The 16,829-nt window shown below is 26.9% G+C and overlaps 7 protein-coding genes across 7 annotated transcripts; 1 reads left to right on the plus strand and 6 right to left on the minus strand.

Annotated features, from left to right (window-relative positions):
* Positions 1-474: 474 nt before the first annotated feature.
* Positions 475-2,882, minus strand: LOC127278690 (mitochondrial ribonuclease P catalytic subunit). Its single transcript, XM_051300511.1, has 5 exons — positions 2,612-2,882; positions 1,522-2,440; positions 1,144-1,393; positions 892-1,022; positions 475-812 (listed from the first exon to the last, which is right to left on the minus strand). Exons 2-5 carry the CDS (start codon positions 2,427-2,429, stop codon positions 494-496), a joined length of 1,608 nt encoding a protein of 535 aa, XP_051156468.1. The 5' UTR covers positions 2,430-2,440; positions 2,612-2,882; the 3' UTR covers positions 475-493.
* A 267-nt stretch (positions 2,883-3,149) lies between these two features.
* On the minus strand, positions 3,150-4,159 carry LOC127278694 (anamorsin homolog). The gene has a single exon (XM_051300515.1). The coding sequence runs from the start codon at positions 4,083-4,085 to the stop codon at positions 3,273-3,275; it is 813 nt and encodes a 270-aa protein (XP_051156472.1). The 5' UTR covers positions 4,086-4,159; the 3' UTR covers positions 3,150-3,272.
* A 142-nt stretch (positions 4,160-4,301) lies between these two features.
* LOC127278695 (proteasome assembly chaperone 2) lies at positions 4,302-5,701 on the plus strand. Its single transcript, XM_051300516.1, has 2 exons — positions 4,302-4,796; positions 5,254-5,701. The coding sequence occupies exons 1-2, from the start codon at positions 4,464-4,466 to the stop codon at positions 5,677-5,679; spliced, it is 759 nt and encodes a 252-aa protein (XP_051156473.1). The 5' UTR covers positions 4,302-4,463; the 3' UTR covers positions 5,680-5,701.
* Positions 5,702-7,352: 1,651 nt separating this feature from the next.
* LOC127278697 (translocon-associated protein subunit delta) lies at positions 7,353-8,367 on the minus strand. The gene is made up of 2 exons (XM_051300520.1): positions 7,937-8,367; positions 7,353-7,691 (listed from the first exon to the last, which is right to left on the minus strand). The coding sequence occupies exons 1-2, from the start codon at positions 8,174-8,176 to the stop codon at positions 7,431-7,433; spliced, it is 501 nt and encodes a 166-aa protein (XP_051156477.1). The 5' UTR covers positions 8,177-8,367; the 3' UTR covers positions 7,353-7,430.
* A 578-nt stretch (positions 8,368-8,945) lies between these two features.
* LOC127278698 (uncharacterized) lies at positions 8,946-10,885 on the minus strand. The gene is made up of 2 exons (XM_051300521.1): positions 9,301-10,885; positions 8,946-9,232 (listed from the first exon to the last, which is right to left on the minus strand). The coding sequence occupies exon 1, from the start codon at positions 10,756-10,758 to the stop codon at positions 9,334-9,336; it is 1,425 nt and encodes a 474-aa protein (XP_051156478.1). The 5' UTR covers positions 10,759-10,885; the 3' UTR covers positions 8,946-9,232; positions 9,301-9,333.
* A 308-nt stretch (positions 10,886-11,193) lies between these two features.
* LOC127278699 (putative protein MSS51 homolog, mitochondrial) lies at positions 11,194-13,175 on the minus strand. The gene is made up of 2 exons (XM_051300522.1): positions 11,627-13,175; positions 11,194-11,529 (listed from the first exon to the last, which is right to left on the minus strand). Exon 1 carries the CDS (start codon positions 13,090-13,092, stop codon positions 11,662-11,664), a length of 1,431 nt encoding a protein of 476 aa, XP_051156479.1. The 5' UTR covers positions 13,093-13,175; the 3' UTR covers positions 11,194-11,529; positions 11,627-11,661.
* A 317-nt stretch (positions 13,176-13,492) lies between these two features.
* LOC127278700 (uncharacterized) lies at positions 13,493-15,406 on the minus strand. Its single transcript, XM_051300523.1, has 2 exons — positions 13,820-15,406; positions 13,493-13,735 (listed from the first exon to the last, which is right to left on the minus strand). The coding sequence occupies exon 1, from the start codon at positions 15,263-15,265 to the stop codon at positions 13,877-13,879; it is 1,389 nt and encodes a 462-aa protein (XP_051156480.1). The 5' UTR covers positions 15,266-15,406; the 3' UTR covers positions 13,493-13,735; positions 13,820-13,876.
* Between the last annotated feature and the right edge of the window lie 1,423 nt (positions 15,407-16,829).

The raw sequence follows: 16,829 nt of genomic DNA on the forward strand, positions 1-16,829 counted from the left end.
ATTTTTAAAAAGATTTAAATGAACAATTCATTGTTAATGTTTCCCTTTCATAATTATTAAAATTTCAGTTTATATTTTCCATTAGTTATTATATCTATATTTTCTATTGCCTCTGACAAAAGTTTTCATTGCTAAAAATCTAAAATCGAAATATTGTAGAAAATCAATTTTTTATTTGAAACTTTTTCTGTTAAATTTACAAACAACATAATTTCATTATTAATAATAAGAAAAATACAAAATTTACATATTTATAATTCAGTTTTATAGGAATAAAACTGTAAAAGATTATTATTTATTATACTTGGTTTTTCTTTAAAAAAAAAAAAAAAAGTTTTCCTTTAATTTGATTCAACATAATTTTTTTCTATAAAATATATTTTCAGCAAAGACTGTGGTAAGTAAACTATTTGAAATTTTAATAAACATATTGTTAAGGTATATTGCATTCATTAGATAATGTAATGTCAAATATAATATAAACTATGACTTTTTATTGACACTTTTTTCTCAAACATATCCAATTAGATGTTGCATTGTATGAGTCTTTGGGAACAGAGCTGTTGCCTGTGAAATAAGGCATGTGCCAACCATTTTTATCTTCATGAGGAATTGATTCAAATTTAACTGGATAATTTATAGCATTTGTTTGATTTTTTAAATATTGATGTGACAATTGCCAAAGTTTAAACAATTTTTGCATGTTTTTTGGCAATAGCGATTTATGTTGACGCATCAAATCTCCTGACAGGAAGCAAGTATTCAAACCGCCGTAGAAAGTTGCGTATATTAAATGTGGATCATCAAAAGAGCTAATTTGCAAAACAAATTGATTTGATATTTTTATTATTTAATTTCATAAAGAAAAAGGGATGATAAATTGATATTTACCTGTTGTCAAATAAAAACATTTTTGTATTGTGTTTAATGTAGCCCATATTATTCCATTTTAACATATGCTTTCGTCCAAGTAGAATAACTTTTTGGTTTCTATTAACAAAATACTCTATAGCTTTCGAAAGCTGAAAATAGACTTTTTATGTAATGACAATTTTTTTGTTAATTATTATTATTATTATTATTGAAATAAGACCTAAAGTAAAATAAAAATTGAATAAAATTATAATAAATAAAATATCTTACGATTTCTACTTTTGCTGGAATAGTTTTATTCTGTTGAGAAAGAGCAACATTTAATCCATCTATTACAATATCATACGGTAATGCATTTTTTAAAAATTGTAAAAATTTTTTAAATTCAATAGGTGTGGTATTTGTATAAAGATTGTCACCGACTACCACATTTTTCATAAACAATTCTGACAATTCATTAAATTGTTCTTGAGTTATTACTACTTTTGGTAACTGGTGTGAACAGTGCATACATTCTCCGCTAAAAAGGAAAATTTTTTTATACATAATTATAAATAATGTTGAATGTAATTTTGAAATTAGAAGAAAAAAAACAAAATTATTAATACTATTTAAATATTTAATGTATTTAACATGAGAAAAACTTACTCAATATTCATAAATGTATCAAAGTAAGTATATCCTAAACTCTGGAAAATTGTCAAATAATTATCTAATTCTTCTTTATTGATCAATACTTCTTTATCTCTACAAATTTCAAACATTTTTAAAAGATTCTTTTCAAGCAATCCTTTATCTTTGAATATTCTTAGACAATATTCTAAATAAGATGCAAATGCCTGTGCCAGTAAGTGTATTTCACTTTCTGCAGCTTGTATAAAATATTTCCAACCCGTTTCAGGTTTATTATTATCAAATGCTGCCTTAACTATCCTACTTATTGCTTTAGATGGTTTTTTAGTTGAAATAGTTAACATTTCAAATAATTTCGCTGATTCTTCCCATCTTTCAGTTACGCAAAGTGCTTGAATCAAACGGTCACACGTGGTTCCATCTAAGACTGAATATTGTTTAAGTAAAGAATCATAAATATCGTAAATTTCTTGCATATCAGATTTCGTTAAAATTTGTTTTAATGCCAATTTAGATGCATATGTTCCCTTTAAATAAAGATTAATTTCATAATTGTTACTTTTTAAATATTTCATGTAAGACATAAAAGCGTCAATATTCTCAAAACCAAAACAAAGATTTGAAATTATAGCATCAATATTTTTTTCATTAACAATGCTAATTTTTAACAGTTCATCGCGTGCGTTTAGCCAATCATTTGTTGAGAAATTTTTTTGTTCTCTTAAAAGTTTTACGAAATTTAAATCATTTTCTAGTACATTTCGTAAAAATGCTGTATGTCTACTTATTTTTATTTCTTGATCATTAACTTGTACGGTTTGTGGAATTCTTTTTACCCTTGTACTAGGATATGCAGAAGAAATATTTTGTAAAATAGATGTTTGTTTAAAATTTTGAATAAGACGACGCGTTAAGAAAGGCATTTTTATTTAATCTGAAAAATAAATTTCAATTAAATTCATATATACAAATATATTTTGAATGATTTTTTTCATTTAAAACTTTTAATTTTATGAAATAGATGATCGTGTCATTTTAATTATTTTATATAATATAATAAGATACAATTTAATTTAAATAATTTTAAATGAGTATAGTAACTTACTTTATTATAACAATTAAAAAAAAACTTATATATTCTTTTTCGATATATACTGTTGAGATTCAACTTATAGGTTATGTATTTCATTTACTCATTTTTACAATGAATACACTGAATTTTATTTCTGATAATATAAAAAGTAAATTTAATAATAACAATAATTATTTTTTGATAAAAAATAACCTTAATTAATAAACTATTAGTCCTTTAAAGGCTAACAAATAAAGTCAAAACAAAAAAAGTTACATGTGTATACACAACTGATGAGATGATAATCAGGATTGGGTAGGTATGCAGCTCATTTTTGTAATATGTTATTTACCTATATTTACTCACATTAGTTGTATTTTTATTATAAAATAAACTATAATACTGACAATTGAAAATGTGTATTTATACTTAAATTAATAATATATAAGTATATAATTTTTTTTAAATTAAAAATTTATTCTTTTGAGAAAAGTACCTAGTTTTTAAAAAAAATTGCAAAACTATAAAAATTAAAAAGGAATCTAAATTAACGATATTAATAAAGCGGGCCTAAATTTATGAAATAGTTTTATTAATATTTTCTACAATCACAATAGCTTAGAATGACAATTTAATGATAAAAATTTATCTTGTAACATGTTGATATATTGTTCTAGAAAATGATGAGAGATTGTTAAATATTAACAAGTTGTGAATCATCGAGAATTATTTTCTCTCCTGGTTTAAAGGCAGCCATTCCTAAATAAGGACAACTGGCACATCGAAAAGCATCACCAAGATAACAATTTCCACAAGATGACTTGACACTCTGATCTTCATTTTTACCATTTAATTCCTCACTCAGACCACAAGTACAATCTTTGCATGCTTTACGTTTTCCAGTCGTACTGCAAACTCGTAATGACGATTCTGATGGTTTCTTTGTTTCACTTTCGTCCAAGAGATCATTTTCATCAATTAAATTAGCATCATTATCGTCGTCATCATCTTCATCATTCAATTTCCACATATTAACGGGATTTTTGGCAAATGAAAGTGATACACTTGAACCAGTTTCATATGATGGTTTTTTTGCATTAATTTCATGGAAAATTTTTTCTGAATCATCAGATGTTTTTGTCGATACAGTTTGTGATGTTTCACAGAGAAATCCATTTAATTTTAATCGTGAAACAAAACTTGCTTCTAAATTTTTTAATTCCTCGACAGCTCCACGAAAAATAATTATACCTTTTGGCTTTAGAAATTGGAGTAATTTTTTCAACACTACATTATTTAAAACAAAAGGTTGTTCAAAAGCAGCAAGAATAACGTCTATTGATGAAAAACTTGGATTTGTTTTTAATAATATTTCAAGATTTTCAAACAAAATCTCTGGCTTTTTTCCTTCTGATTTCTCAATTTCTGCTTTAATATCACCAAAATAAACAAATGATTTGTCTGAGAAAATTAATACTTTATTGGCTTCTTTCACAAATTGATACATTTTTAGGTTAAATTTTAAACTTTTATAATTGACAGATAAATTCTTTGTAATTTATGTTTTGTCATTGACAAATTTTTAGATTTGAAACACAGAGAAATGAAACTCAAAATTAAATATTATGGATAGTTCACAATGGTAGAGTTTTACATTCTGATTGGGTGGTAATATTACTTGCAGATGTTAGCAGCCTATCATATTGCACAGTATACTATATGTTAATAATTATACAGCTACTGCACCTTGAGATTTTGTTTGTTTGTCATGATTCTTAAAAGAAATTAAAAACACTGTATATAAATATAAATAAAATTGTTTGTTTAATTCTATATTTATCTGTAAACTAAATAAGTTACCAGTGTTTACTAAGAAAATCGAAAGATGATAACCTTTAAAGAAGAAGTGGATTTAAAGAATCATACTCTAATTATTCCGGCTGTAGCCGTTGGAAATGTTGGCCAATTAACAGTTGATTTGATAATTTCTAGTATGCAATTACGAAGAATTGGTCATTTTTCGAATTCCTCATTTATTCCAGTTGTAGGAACTGATCCGTACGACGAAAATTCTAAAGAAATTTGTACTTCTGCTGATTTATATCATAGCTCTGATAAAAAAGTTGTTGTATTGCAAATTCGTTCACCTGTAATTAGAAAATTATCGCAGTTTTACAATGAATTGAAGAATTTTATCAAGTACCATCAAATATCGAAGGTAATTTTATTTATTTTATTTTTGAACAGTCATAAAGTATAAAATTTTGTTTTTATATATATATATATATCTGTTGTTTATTTAAATAACTTTAAGAAAAGGTAAATATATCAAAGTTAGATTCAATTTTATTCCTTCTAAATAGTAAAAATATTGTTTTTGAGTTTCTAATTCTTAAAATGTAAAATTAAAACCTCTTTACATAATTGAGGTTATGTATACATAAATAAAAAAAAAGTAAAAGCAAATAAATAGAGATCCTGTTAAGTGATTAATAAGAAATATAATTTTGTACTAATATTTACATTTCTACACATAAAAATTTAAAAAATTCAATTCTTTAACTAAAAATTGCGATTTTTTTCATAAAAGGATCAAAGAAAAATTTTCTTTTTTTCCACTAACAATACATGATATTCAAAAAAAATCTTGTTGTTTATTGATAATTGTTTTGCAGGTTGTTATTTTGACAAGTAGTTATAGTCACGAGATTAGAGATGTTCAATTGAAAACAGTTCGATTACGTTATATTGCATCGACAACTCTAACAGCTGAGGATACCACTCAATTTGAAAATCTAAATTGGATAAAATTAGAACCAAAAGTTGTTGATTATGTCGATACTGAAGGTGTTCTACAAATTCCTGGCGGTGGCTTTGCAAAATGTTTCTTCGAAACTTTAGAGAAAGATGAAATTCCTTGTGTTGTTTTATTAAAGTTTTGTTCTGAAGGTGACAACATCCCTGATGCTCTTGATTTGTTGAATTACTTGAATCAATGGTTATCAATTGTTTCGCATAATGACGATAAATTATTAGCTATTAAATATCCCTCGTCGTGGAAATTTTTGTTTGGCAACTCTCCACCCTCGGAGATATATTAAATATATATTTTATACAAATATACACGAATAGTTTATTGTTATTGTTCTTCAAATTAATTTGTTTTATAATTTTTCAGCAGCTTTTTTAGGGTTTCGTGGCCCATGGCCGAAAGCCTTATAGTTTCACTTTGGCGTCCGTCTGTCCGTAGTATATTTTGGGGCACCACAGCTCCCAAAATCAAATTTTAGGGCACAGATCCCAAATTAAACTTTTGGGGCACCACAGATCCCAAATTCAAATTTTGGGGGACCACAGATCCCAAATTAAACTTTTGGGGCACCACAGATCCCAAATTCAAATTTTGGGGCCCCACAGATCCCAAATTAAACTTTTGGGGCACCACAGATCCCAAATTCGAATTTTTGGGCCCCACAGATCCCAAATTCGAATTTTGGGCAAACATAGCTTCCAAATTCGATTTTGGGGCACCACAGATCCCAAATTCAAATTTTAGGGCACAGATCCCAAATTCAAATTTTGGGGCCCCACAGATCACAAATTAAACTTTTGGGGCACCACAGATCCCAAATTCAACTTTTGGGGCCCCACAGATCCCAAATTCAACTTTTGGGGCCCCACAGATCCCAAATTAAACTTTTGGGGCACCACAGATCCCAAATTCGAATTTTGGGGCCCCACAGATCCTAAATTCGAATTTCGGGGGCACCAGAGATCCCAAATTCGAATTTTGTGGCACCATAGCTCCCAAATTCGAATTTTGGGCAAACATAGCTTCCAAATTCGAATTTTGGGGCACCACAGATCCCAAATTCAAATTTTGGGGCACCATAGCTCCCAAATTCAAATTTTGGGGCCCCACAGATCCCAAATCTCCATTTACTGAATGGACATTTTTCCGAAATGACATTACATGAATGGACATTACATGTCCCATTAGTTAACATGGCCCTATAATTGACATGTCCCAGTAGTTGACCTGTCTCAGTAATTGACATGTCCCAATAGTTGATATGTCCATATAGTTGACATATCCCTATAGTTGACATGTCCCAGTAGTTGACATGTCCCTATAGTTGATATGTCTCTATAGTTGACATGTCCAAGAGTTGACATGTCTTAATAGTGGACATTATCGAATGGACATTTTACCTAATGTTTTTGTTTGTGAATCAAAAAAGATAAATGATAGAAGAAAGACCTCCACTCCACAGCCACTCTTTCTTTTTTCTTTCATTTACCTTTTTTTTCAATTTTGATTTTTGCCAATTTTTGATTTTCTTTGATTGCCATTTTTTAAAAAGTTTGCCATAAATTTTTTTTTTTTATAATAAAAATTTTGCTAAATAAATAAAATTTATAAAATAAATTTTATTATTTATTTTTGATTTTTTTTTTTTTTAATTAAAATTTAAAGCGCCACGAAACCCTAGATGTAGGCGCAATTGCGCCTAGTTCTTTTCCTATTTTTTTAGTATTATTTTCTTTGCTTTAAATTTCTTTTATTAATATCTTTTAAATCAATTTTTAGAAACTTTTCATATTAGTTATTTGAAAATGTATTTTTACTCATTTATTTTTAGGGAGGTTATTCTTAATGGGAACAAATTTTTATTGTTCATTCTTCTAATTAATATGTTATGATTGATAAATATTTATAAATAATAATATTTACCATTTTAAATTTGAAAATAGTTTTTTTTTTTTTGACACGTTTTCACTAAAGAAAATGTAAATTTATTTAAAAAAAAAACAACTTATATTACAGTTCATAAATTACTTAAATAATTTTTTACGCTAGAAGTTTAGATTTTGCGGAAAATGCTACATATGAAACAAGAGCTGCTAAAATGACAGCTAATAATTCAGAATTTATCCAGGGTCCAAGATAAACTCCTGGATTGTTAACTACCACAACTACCAATGGCTTCACACTGCTTGGATCTTCTGCATTTCTGTAAGCTTTACGAATGGCAGAGTATCCTTCCTCGTCGTAGAGTTTTACATTGTAATCCCCTGAGTGAACTTTTTTAATATCTTCCGTCCAGGATACCTGAAAAATTACATTTAAAAATTTTAGAATAAACTTTAAGTATTTAATTGATCAAAGCTTTCAAAATATTTAGCATTTTATTTAGACTTTCAATGAAAAGATCAATATAATTGATTAAAAATTGTTTCACTTTTTTAATTTTAGTACTTTACAATTTTAGACGATTATAAATTTAAAATATTATTGTGAAAAAATAATTTATAGCAGACAAGATGAAAATGTGAGTATAACTGAAACATATGTACCTGATATTTATTATCTGCGCTCAATTTTACAGCAGGCAATGCTTTGCCATTAACTTCGGCGTAAAGAGAAATTCCTTTTACTCCATTACTGCATTTTAACGTGAATTGTGTCGTAAATGCGACATTAGTTAAAACTGTGGCATCTTCAGTAACATAAGCCGAGGCAACAACCTCTGGTTTTTGACAAGTTTCAGCAAATACTACTGAAAGTGATAAAAATAGCACTATAAATGACTTCATGACTAATAATTATTAAACTTTTAAGTGACTAAAGTTAGTTGTTAATAAAATAAAAACGCTAACACGTCTGTTAGCTTCTTGTCGGAGAAAAGAATTTCTGTCAACTGATGACGGATAAATTATTTCGAAAACAGAAAGCTATACAACCGGTCCACGTAGCCGACGTGGACCACGTTGTTCGTTCATAGATTACTTTTAACCTAGATAAGAGTAAAACAGAATGAAAAAAGAAACAGGAGGTGAAAGAATGAGATAGAAAGAGTGAAAAGTCTTGTTAACGATTTAAAGTGTTTGTTTGAATGTTATAAAAAAATAGATAAAACTAACAAAAATAAATATGTACACACAAAAAAATGTGAAAAAAATTATTTGAAAAGTATGTTTACTCGTGGACAGATATGCCTACATATTTTCGTTCTTTTCTATCGCACGTGTTGCCATGACAACACGTGCGTTAGAAAAGGACAAAACGGTCGCTGTAAAAAGAATGAGCCACGTTGTGAATTCACCATAAACATCCATCCTAATTTACAATGCAAACTTTTTGTTTCACGTTAACGTTGTACATTACGTGATCGAATGTTATTTTACGTTAAACAATAATAAAAATATACATACGGCTTGTAGAGGCAATTTAAACAAAACAAACAAACAAACATACGGCTTGTGAATGTTTTATTTAAGCAGAACACAATTTTTTTTTATATTAATATTACAATATATTTAGAAAAAAAGTATTATTAATTTCGAAAAAATATATAGAACAATACAGGATTGAATCCATATTTTTTTATTATAATTATGATTTTTTTTTAGTACAAAAATTATTTGTATTTGAAAAATTACTGGATTTAATATAAAAAAAAATGTTTTAAATCCAAAAAGAAACGCGAAAATTATATAGGTTGTATATATAAGAACCAAAACAAAAACAATAAGGAATTCAAATAATAATTTTTTGTCTTATTTTTTGACGATCATTGCATAATAAGATATGTTTTAAAAAATTAGTTTGCCATTCGTCATGTAACTCAAAGATTTTGAAACTGTAAATTCCTGAAAAAAAAAATTAATAATTAATTATAGAGTTAAAATATTATATATGCCATTTTTAATGTTCTTACCATGTATGTAGAAATAATATAATTATCAAATTATTAGTTGGAAACTTTTTTCTTGACAAGATAGTCATAGATAAATATGAATTGATTATTAGCAGATATGGGTACAAAAATATTTTGCCTTGTATATGAAAGACTTGTGAATGGATTTTCATCGCAATATAAACAATTTGCCATAGGAAATGTCGAATCGATGAAATATTTATCATTAAGTCCTTCAGCTTTACATTTTGTTGTAACCAATAAAGGACACTGTCCTTTATAGAAATCAAGCATAGATTCCTTCCAAGTAGAATCAGGATTAAAACCTGTATTTAAACAGATAATGTCTGGTTTCATGTAATTTTTTCCTTTACAATAGCCACTGTATACTATTTTCTTTGTCTCAATTGTTAGCTTTCTTTTTCCCTTTCGGCAGAGATTACAAAATTTTTGAATTTCTTTGGAATTTGATAACAAACTAGGTCCAATCAAAATTATTTGAAGTTCACGTAATTGTGGCAAAAAATGTAATATCAATTCCCAGTCGTTGATTAAATGTTCTGCTTGATTTGCTCCAACGACGTGAATCACCATTGATTGTAAATTATTAAGAGACAATTGGTCAATAGAAAAAAGTAATGTTAATGGCCTGGAAAAACGATCTGATAAAGCCACATTATGGTCTGATCTCAAATTTACTGTAATATTGAAGTCACCAAATTTTTCTAGATTTTTTGCTAAATACTTTTCAATAACATCTAACATAGTAGATGGTAATTTTTCAGCTTTCTCTTGATAAGTAGATTTTAATATTGGTTCGATAACTGATGTAGGTGGAGTTACATCATCATTACTCATTACTTTAAAACAAGATATGATTTTTAAACATTCACTCTTATGATTGGGATCATTTAAATGTTCCTTGCAAAATGTTGCTTGAGGACATTTCTTGCAATTCACGAGAATTTCCTGTTTACTTTCATAACAAATGGCACAAACTCTTGGAAATCGAATCATTTGAAATTCCTGATTGGTTAAATTTCGCCCGAGTAATTGAACAGCTCTTTCTTTTAAAGGATATTGTATAGCCAATATATTTTCTTGAATAATTTCATAATTCACCGCTTGATCGTTGCATGTATTCTTTATTTTCTCAACAATACTTTTCATAGATTCAAATAAATTATTCACGTTTCGTTCTTTTTTTATTTGACACAATACTTTACAAAATGGTTTATGAGTTGACCAATCTTGCTTTTGATGAATTTCACCACAATATGAAATCATACCGCAAGCACCGCATCTTTTTAATTTAGCAACTTTTTCTCCAAAACAATAACAAACATTACACATGTTGGGAAAATAGAATTTATTTCCAGTTAGTAAACTGGAAAAATCTAATGAATGCCTTCCAGATGATTGTATATCAGCTAGTTGCTTCATAAATTTACAACATTCGTCTTCAGTTGATGATTCCATTTTGCAATTTACAAGCTTTTATTGTATATTATTTTTGTAATTTATTCACTTTAAAAAAGAACGATCACTTTAGTGCAATGAGCAAGACTAGAAGGTCACGTTCCGAATGTTTTTTTTTTTTAAATTGTCCACTGTCACAGTGCGCCAGAAAATTGTCCAATTTATTATTTATTTGATATTTCACAAAAATAGCGCCCGATTTTGAATTCAAATCGAGATAGGAATAAAAATGCGATTTTACCATTCTTTTTTTCATTAAAAATACAAATTGCTTTTAAAAATAATGTTATATCATTTAAAGATGTAAACATTTTTCTGAAGTTTTCCTTTAAATTGTTAATATAAAAAAATTTTTTTGTCGAAGATATTCAAATTTAATTTTTGTTTCATATTTCTCCCCGCGTAGTTTGTGTAAGTCTGGGACAAATAAAGCCATTTTAATTATATGTAAATATAAAACAACTTTAATTATGCTTTATGTGTTTTTTTTAAATTACATATTCAAATTGTGAATTTTACATTATACATTCACATTCTGTTATTGAAAATAGTTTAAATAAACATTGAAATAACTTAATTATTTTGAAACATTATTTTGTGATGAACGTAACATACACTTTAGACTAAAAAGTCAAACAAAAATAGAAAAAAAAAACAATGAGGAAACCATAGACATATTTCAATTTAAATAGTTTTTAAAAAAAGTATATTCATCTCTTCTTAACTCTTCGTATTAGTAATTTTCCCAAAATTAGACTCATCTTCAACTCACTGAAACAAAATATATAAATTTAGTATAAATATACTCAATTCTAACTAATCACATATAGTACACATAAATATTTTGCTATGAAAAAAAAAATTATACCTTAGATTAAAAATGCTGTTTCACAAAAGTGCATTTTAATTGGATGCTGTTTTCTTATCAAGAAACTTATAGAGATGCATGAATTGATTGTTTGCGCCAATCGGAACATAAATATCATGCCTTTGATAACTGATATAAGTAAAGGGATTGTAATCATAGTAAACACATTTTGCTGAAGGAAATGTAAAATTTATAAAATTTTTATCCATAGATGCCTCAATCGTGTTAACGCCTGTTACTAATAAAGGGCACTGTCCTTTACTAAAAACTTTTATGGATTTTTTCCAAGAGTCATGAACATGGAAACCAGGATGAAAACAGGCAATCATATCAGGTTTTAAAAAATTGTCTCCTCTAGTATATTCATGATATACTTTTCTATTCGCTTCAATAAATAGTTTTCTATCTTCTTTTTTACAAAGATTGCAATTTTGATTTAATTGTTTAAAAGCCGGAAATAATTCAGGGCCAATAAAAATCAATTCAAGTTTCATTAAATTGGGCAAATAATGCAATATCAATTCCCAATCGCTGGCTAACAATTCACCTTGATTTGCTCCAACGACATGTATCACCATTGATTGTAAATTAAGGGATAATTTCTCAATAGCAAAAAGTATTGTAAACACTCTGGAAAAGCGATCCGATAAAAAGCGATTCAACACTGTTGATTTAATGTCACTTGCAATTGTTGTATTACCATTTCCGCATTCAGATAAATCTGTTGATGAACGTGTCTCAATAAATTTTAACATTGAAGAGGGTAATTTTTTTTCTGCAGGATGATATGGAGATTGTATCATCATTATATCCAATGGTGAAAAAGATTGAAAACGATAAAATACACTTTTCACTGTATTAAAACATTTGATAATTTTTAAACATTCACTTTCATGATTCGAATCATTTAAGTGTTCCTTGCAAAAAGTTGCTTGAGGACATTTTTTACAATTTACGAGAAGTTCAGGATTACTTTCATAACAAACAGCACAAAGTCTTGGAAACATAATCATTTGATATTCAATTTTTTTCAATTTCCTCTGGAGTATCTCAATAACTGCACGTGTCAAATCTGCACTGAATTTATTAAGTGATTTGCTGTGATACTTATACATATCTTGATCATTTCCCACGTTGCGTAAAGCAATGCTTTTTACCGATTGAAATACATTATTAACATTCCATTCCTTTTTTAATTGACATATTACTTTGCAAAATTCCTTATGGGTTGACCAATCCTTTACTTGATGCTCTTTACAACAATACGATATCATTTGACAAGCACTACATCGTTTCAGTGATCTTTTTAGGTTAACAAGATTTTTTTCACCGTAACAACGACAAATGTGACACATATTTGGAAAATAGAATTCATGTGAACTTGCTTGAAAACTCTCATCACTATTCGAAATATCGATAGATTCCATACACAATTTAGTAATCGGACATTCCTGTCGGCAACACATTTTGTTTAATTTAACAAATGTTTAAAAACGTGCAAATAAAAACAAACTGAACAAGATAACGGTTTGTTTGGAAATAAAACCAAGGTTGAGCAGTTACTGAATATATATTATTTAGAAATGTGTTTTCTGATAGGCTGGTAATTTTTACGGAAATATTACCAGCCTATCGGAAGGCAAAGAATTTTCTGAATCTCTGTTTGTATAAACCGTGCTTTACTCACAGAGGTAAATTCAAATTCAATTATAAACAAAACCTTTAATTTGCTTTATTACAAATTCATGATTATAAAAAAAATAAATGTAATATTTATAAATAAATATTGAAATTTCTTTCTATCTGAGAGTAAGAACTTACAGTTAATCATTAAAATAACAAGTTAGTATAATTTATTTTAAAAAATGTTTATTTAATATCATGTTTATTTTTGTTATAAAAGTACAAATTTCTTGGTACTAAAACTTTTAAGAAACATAAGCTTTATTTAGACTAATATCGAACAAAAAATTAAAAAAAAAAAAATGATGTAATTATTTTTCAAAATTTCAAATGAAAAGTATTCATCTTTTTCCGCATAAGTCCTCATAAATATGTTACGTATCATTTATTATAAAATGGTCATAATTCCAGATTGTAAATTATGTACTGGAAAAAAAAGAATATATATTATAAGTAATTTATAAGTTTTTATAAATTAAAAGAAAAATATATATTTTTAAATATACTCACCGTAAATTAAATTTTAATGTTGTTCATTTGAGAAAGATTGCCTATACATTATTCGGATTAATCTTCTTTCGAATCGAGAAATTCGTAAAGTATCATGAATTGATTTTTGACAGCAATAGGAAGAAGGATATACTCCCTCGAATACTGAATGCTTGCAAATGGATTGATATCATTATAAATACATTTTGCTGAAGGAAATAGTAAATCAATATAACTTTTATCTAATAATCCTTCAGTTGTATTTAATGCTGTTACCAATAATGGACATTGAACTTTATTGAATAACTTTACGGATTTATGCCATGTTTCATAAACATGAAATCCTGGATTAAAACAGACAATCATATCAGGATTGAAGTAACTTTTTTCAATACAATATTTATCATACATAGTTTTTATCTTTTCAAATATTAGTTTCTTTTTCTTTTTCTTGCAGAGATCACAAACTTCTTGTATTTTTCTATCAACTACCATCAGTTCAGGACCAATGAGAATTACTTTAATTTCACGCATTTGTGGTAAAAAATGAAATATCATTTCCCAATCAGCAAATAATTCCAATATTGCTGATCCAATAACATGAATCACCATTGAATGTAAATGAAGACCCAATTTTTCAATGGCATAAAGTAATGTAAATGGCCAGGAATAGCGATTTGATAAAACGGGATTATATATTGATTTCATTTCTTCTGTAAACAAGGTGTTGCTAATTTTTAATGTTGCTAAATCTAATGACAAACGTGTTTCCAAAAATTGTGTAATAGAATCGGGTAATTTTTTAACTTTCGGATAAAAAGGTGATGTCATATTGTTCATAACATTAGACAATATTGTACAAGTATCATCGAGACCTTCATTAATTTGTGAATTGAAACAAGATATAAATTTCATACACTCACTTTTATGACTAGGATCATTTAAATGTTCTTTGCAAAAACTAGATTGAGGACATTTTTTGCAATTTGTCAATAATTCTTGTTTACTTTCATAGCAAACAGCACAAACCCTTGGAAATTGAATCATTTCAAATTCAATTTTTTTTAATTTTCTCTGTAGTAATTCCATACTTCTAGTTAATAAACATTTATTCACAGCAAATAATGATTCGTAATAAATCATTTTATCTTCAAAATTCTTCAAAGTGTGTAACGATTCTTTTGCGTACGTGCTTTTTAGTGATTTAAATATATTATCAACACCCCATTCATTTTTTATTTGACGTATTACTTTGCAAAATTGTTTATGATTTTGCCAATCTTTTATTTGATGCTCTTCACAACAGTAAGATATCATTTCGCAAGCACTACATCTTTTTAAATTAACAGCATTTTCGCCGTAACACTGACAAACATGACACATGTTGGGAAAGTAGAGTTCGTTGGCATCAAAGTCATAAATAGATGCCTGGGCAAATTCAGCAGTAACTTTTTCAACTATATTCATTTTAAAATTTTTCGTTTTTATTATAGATGTTAAGAAACATTCACTTTACTTTGTATTATAATAATCGTAGATTGATTATAAATTTAATAAACAAAAGTTATGAAGGTTATACATCATTTGTCAGAATCAGAAGTAAAAAAGGTTAGGTGATTCTTGTTATTGTTAGACTGGTAACTATTCTTCACGAAGTAAGAATAAGGAGTCTTCACTTTGAAGGAAAAATGTCCCCAACTATGGTACAAGCATTCCGGAAAATTAGAATAGTCGGAGGTGGCGTTCGTAACGGGAAAAACCTTAAACTATTGATTTCCCTAATGAAAGTCGTCTGCTATTTATTTTGAAAAGTATATTATAAAATCACATAATTTCATATTTTTGAAAAATTATGTAATTGAATAAATAGTAAATGTTAAATATGAAATATTATTTGTATTTAAAAAGTCATTTACAAATTAATTAATTTTATTAATTTTAATGAAGTTCTTTAAAAATTCACTAACTTTAAACTTCTTTTTAATACACATTCTTTAACAATCAATTATTGTTTTTACAGTACGACGAAATTTCGAAAGGTATAGTTTAATAATACCTTTCCAATGGTATATTATTTTTTTTGGACAAACTAATTTTCCTACAGGTGAATTTAAGTAACGTCACACCTCGAAAATGTGTTTTTTTAGATTCAGCAAAATTGCACGAAGGAAAAAAATATCCAAAAATATGTTTTTCTTACTTAAAAAACACCTATTAATAAAAAAAATATTTCGTACGATTGGCAATTTCACTGTAAACAGGTGTGATTTATGACAATTTGAAGAGTTTTTAAAATGTTTTAAATTATTGAATTTTATTTAAATATGATTAAAAACATTTTTATTACATTTGCTTTTATAAAGAATTTTAATAATTTTAAAAATAATTGATATTCGGAAAAGTCATATATTCGAAAGATTCTTATATTGAATTAATTCAATTTTAATAGATTTTTAATGGAAACTTTTTTATACAATTAAATAGATACAGATTACTGTAAAAACAAAAAAAACAATAGTTGATTGTTAAAGAATGTGTATTAAAAAGAAGTTTAAAGTTAGTGAATTTTTAAAGAACTTCATTAAAATTAATAAAATTAATTAATTTGTAAATGACTTTTTAAATACAAATATTATTTCATATATTTAACATTTACTATTTATTCAATTACTTAATTTTTCAAAAATATGAAATTATGTGATTTTATAATATACTTTTCAAAAATAGCAGACGACTTTAATTAGGGAAATCAATAGTTTAAGGTTTTTCCCGTTACGAACGCCACCTCCGACTATTCTAATTTTCCGGAATGCTTGTACCAGTAGTGTTTTAAAATTCTCGGTAAAATTGAAACCTGAGAATGTAAGAAAGAAAATTGCGGTAAATTACCGAAAAAAAGAGAATTTATGAGAATATTCATTTAAGTGATTGATAATTGCCTTTTTTAAATTTAAATATGTATTTTTATAGTATGTAAGTTATAAATAAACGACCGACATGTTATTAAATGAATAATTTGAACAATGAATAT

The sequence above is a fragment of the Leptopilina boulardi genome, unplaced genomic scaffold (assembly GCF_019393585.1).
Source record: "Leptopilina boulardi isolate dan_hultmark-lab unplaced genomic scaffold, ZJU_Lbou_2.1 LbouV2_210, whole genome shotgun sequence".
Lineage (NCBI taxonomy): Eukaryota > Metazoa > Arthropoda > Insecta > Hymenoptera > Figitidae > Leptopilina > Leptopilina boulardi.

Excerpts from the sequence above, each read along its gene's own strand:
- LOC127278690 (XM_051300511.1), bottom strand. The coding sequence starts at position 2,429 with ATGCCTTTCTTAACGCGTCGTCTTATTCAAAATTTTAAACAAACATCT. Across the intron at positions 1,394-1,521 it reads GATACATTTATGAATATTGA|CGGAGAATGTATGCACTGTT; the intron begins GTAAGTTTTTCT and ends TTTCCTTTTTAG. Across the intron at positions 1,023-1,143 it reads TTCCAGCAAAAGTAGAAATC|CTTTCGAAAGCTATAGAGTA; the intron begins GTAAGATATTTT and ends GTCTATTTTCAG.
- LOC127278694 (XM_051300515.1), bottom strand. The coding sequence starts at position 4,085 with ATGTATCAATTTGTGAAAGAAGCCAATAAAGTATTAATTTTCTCAGAC.
- LOC127278695 (XM_051300516.1), top strand. The coding sequence starts at position 4,464 with ATGATAACCTTTAAAGAAGAAGTGGATTTAAAGAATCATACTCTAATT. Across the intron at positions 4,797-5,253 it reads AGTACCATCAAATATCGAAG|GTTGTTATTTTGACAAGTAG; the intron begins GTAATTTTATTT and ends ATTGTTTTGCAG.
- LOC127278697 (XM_051300520.1), bottom strand. The coding sequence starts at position 8,176 with ATGAAGTCATTTATAGTGCTATTTTTATCACTTTCAGTAGTATTTGCT. Across the intron at positions 7,692-7,936 it reads GCGCAGATAATAAATATCAG|GTATCCTGGACGGAAGATAT; the intron begins GTACATATGTTT and ends GTAATTTTTCAG.
- LOC127278698 (XM_051300521.1), bottom strand. The coding sequence starts at position 10,758 with ATGGAATCATCAACTGAAGACGAATGTTGTAAATTTATGAAGCAACTA.
- LOC127278699 (XM_051300522.1), bottom strand. The coding sequence starts at position 13,092 with ATGTGTTGCCGACAGGAATGTCCGATTACTAAATTGTGTATGGAATCT.
- LOC127278700 (XM_051300523.1), bottom strand. The coding sequence starts at position 15,265 with ATGAATATAGTTGAAAAAGTTACTGCTGAATTTGCCCAGGCATCTATT.